Source organism: Impatiens glandulifera, chromosome 9, assembly GCF_907164915.1.
Source record: "Impatiens glandulifera chromosome 9, dImpGla2.1, whole genome shotgun sequence".
Lineage (NCBI taxonomy): Eukaryota > Viridiplantae > Streptophyta > Magnoliopsida > Ericales > Balsaminaceae > Impatiens > Impatiens glandulifera.
In genome coordinates, this window is record NC_061870.1 from 11,276,251 (window position 1) to 11,278,464 (window position 2,214).

Here is a 2,214-nt window from a genome sequence, read left to right on the forward strand (position 1 = left end):
TTAGAGTGGAAGAGCATTGAACATCTTGAGATTGGAGACTAAATCTTGAAAACGTTGAGGAGGATGAAATTTGGTAAAAATGTCAACAATCTGAGCTTGCGAAGAAATGAGAATCAATTGTATGGTACCATTAACGACATGATAGCGTGTTAGATGACAATCTATTTCTATATGTTTGGTACGTTCGTGAAATACATCATTATGAGCAATATGCATTGCACTATTATTATCACAGAAAAGTGGAATAGCAACGGATGAAGGAACATCCGTATCTTGAAGTAACCATTGTATCCAGAGAAGCTCAGAGGTAGTATCTACAAAAGCACGATATTCAGATTCTGTACTAGAACGAGAAACAACAGTTTGTTTCTTACTTCTCCATGAAATGAGAGATGTGCCAAGAAAGAAACAATAACCAGTAGTGGATCGACGATCAGTTGGATCACTTGCCCAATCAACATCAGAGTATGCTAGTAACTCTAGAGGAGAAGAGTGATCAAAATGTAGTCCATGAAATAAAGTTCCTCTAATGTATCGAAATATACGAAGAACAACAAAGAAATGAGTTGTACGAGGAGATGACGTAAATTGACTCACGATATGGACAACATATGCAATATCTGGCCGAGTAACAGTAAGATATATAAGACTACTAACTAGTTGTCGATAAAGTATTTCATCACTTAGTGGTGTACCATCAGTAGCAGCTAAATGTTCTGTGGAGTCAAAGGGTGTGCTAACAACTTTTGTGTCAGTAATACCAGCCCGAGATATGAGATCAGTTGCGTACTTAGCTTGTGATAAATAGTAACCGGATTTTTCGGAAGCTATTTCAAGTCCCAAGAAATAACTTAATTGTCCAAGATCTTTCATTTCAAATTGTTGATGTAGAAAATTTTTGAGATCACGGATTCCATTTGTGTCATCACCAGTAATTATCATGTCATCCACATAAAGTAAAAGTAAAGTACAACCTTGATCTGTTTTGCGCAAAAACAATGCATGATCATAAGAGCTGGATTTGAAACCAAGATTACAAATGGTGTAGCTAAATTTGGCAAACCACTTCCTAGGAGCTTGTTTGAGACCATAAAGAGTTTTGCGGAGTCTACAAACTTTTTTTGGAGGATGATCATACCTAGGTGGAGGTTTCATATACACTTCTTCTGTTAGTTCACCATTAAGAAATACATTTTTTACATCCATTTGAAATAGTTGTCATCTTTTTCTAGCAGCTACTGCAATGAGGCTACGAACCGAGGTCAATCGAGCGACAAGAGAAAATGTTTCCTCATAATCAATACCATATTCTTGAGTATATCCCTTAGCAACAAGGTGAGCTTTATATCGTTCAACTGAACCATCTGCTCGTGTCTTAATTTTAAAAATCCATTTACAACCAACGATTGACTTATGTGAAGGTAAATCAACCAAGTCCCAGGTTTTTGTCTTGGTAAGTGCTTGCAATTCTTCTGTCATTGATTGCTGCCATAAAGGGTTAGAGTTGGCCTCGCGAAAAGTACAAGGTTCATAGAGAAAGACAATAGTTGAGTACTAATGAAAGTTGCGAAGACGAACAGAAGGTTGACTTACACGATTGGTACGACGAGGAGGTGGTGGTGATGGTGATGGTGATGGTGGTGGTGGTGGAAAACAAGAAGATTATTGAATGATATGATCAGATGAGGTATGTGCCGTATTTTGAGATGGTGAAGATGTCGATGTAGGAAATGCAGATGGAGTTGAGTCGCATGAGTTGTTAAATGGTCCTACACAAGAAATGTCAGGAAACAGAGATATGGTAGGATCACGAAAAAATTGAATAGGAGGTTCATTGACTCTAAATTTAGATATAGTTGAAAACATCTTATGTTCCCAAAATGATACATGGCGAGAGATACGAAGACGTTGAGACAATGGATCCCAACACCTGTATTCTTTGTGTTCGATTCCATAACCTAAGAAACAACATAATCGAATAGAGGTTCTAATTTATTGTATTCATGAGGTTGTAATCAAACAAAACAAACACATACAAAAACTTTAAGAGTTTGATAATTCGGAGCTCGATTAAAAAGACGTTCAAAAGGAGAGATGTTACCTATGACAGGAGAAGGAATGCAATTGATAATATAAACAGCTGTGAAAGCTGCTTCTCCCCAAAAGTTATCGGGACAAGAAGACGAGATGAGAAGGGCTCTAACAACATTAAGA

General features: G+C 37.2%; 1 protein-coding gene across 1 annotated transcript; it reads right to left on the minus strand.

Moving 5' to 3' along the window:
* On the minus strand, positions 1-1,206 carry LOC124915819 (uncharacterized mitochondrial protein AtMg00810-like). Its single transcript, XM_047456569.1, has one exon. The coding sequence runs from the start codon at positions 1,204-1,206 to the stop codon at positions 1-3; it is 1,206 nt and encodes a 401-aa protein (XP_047312525.1).
* Positions 1,207-2,214: the final 1,008 nt, after the last annotated feature.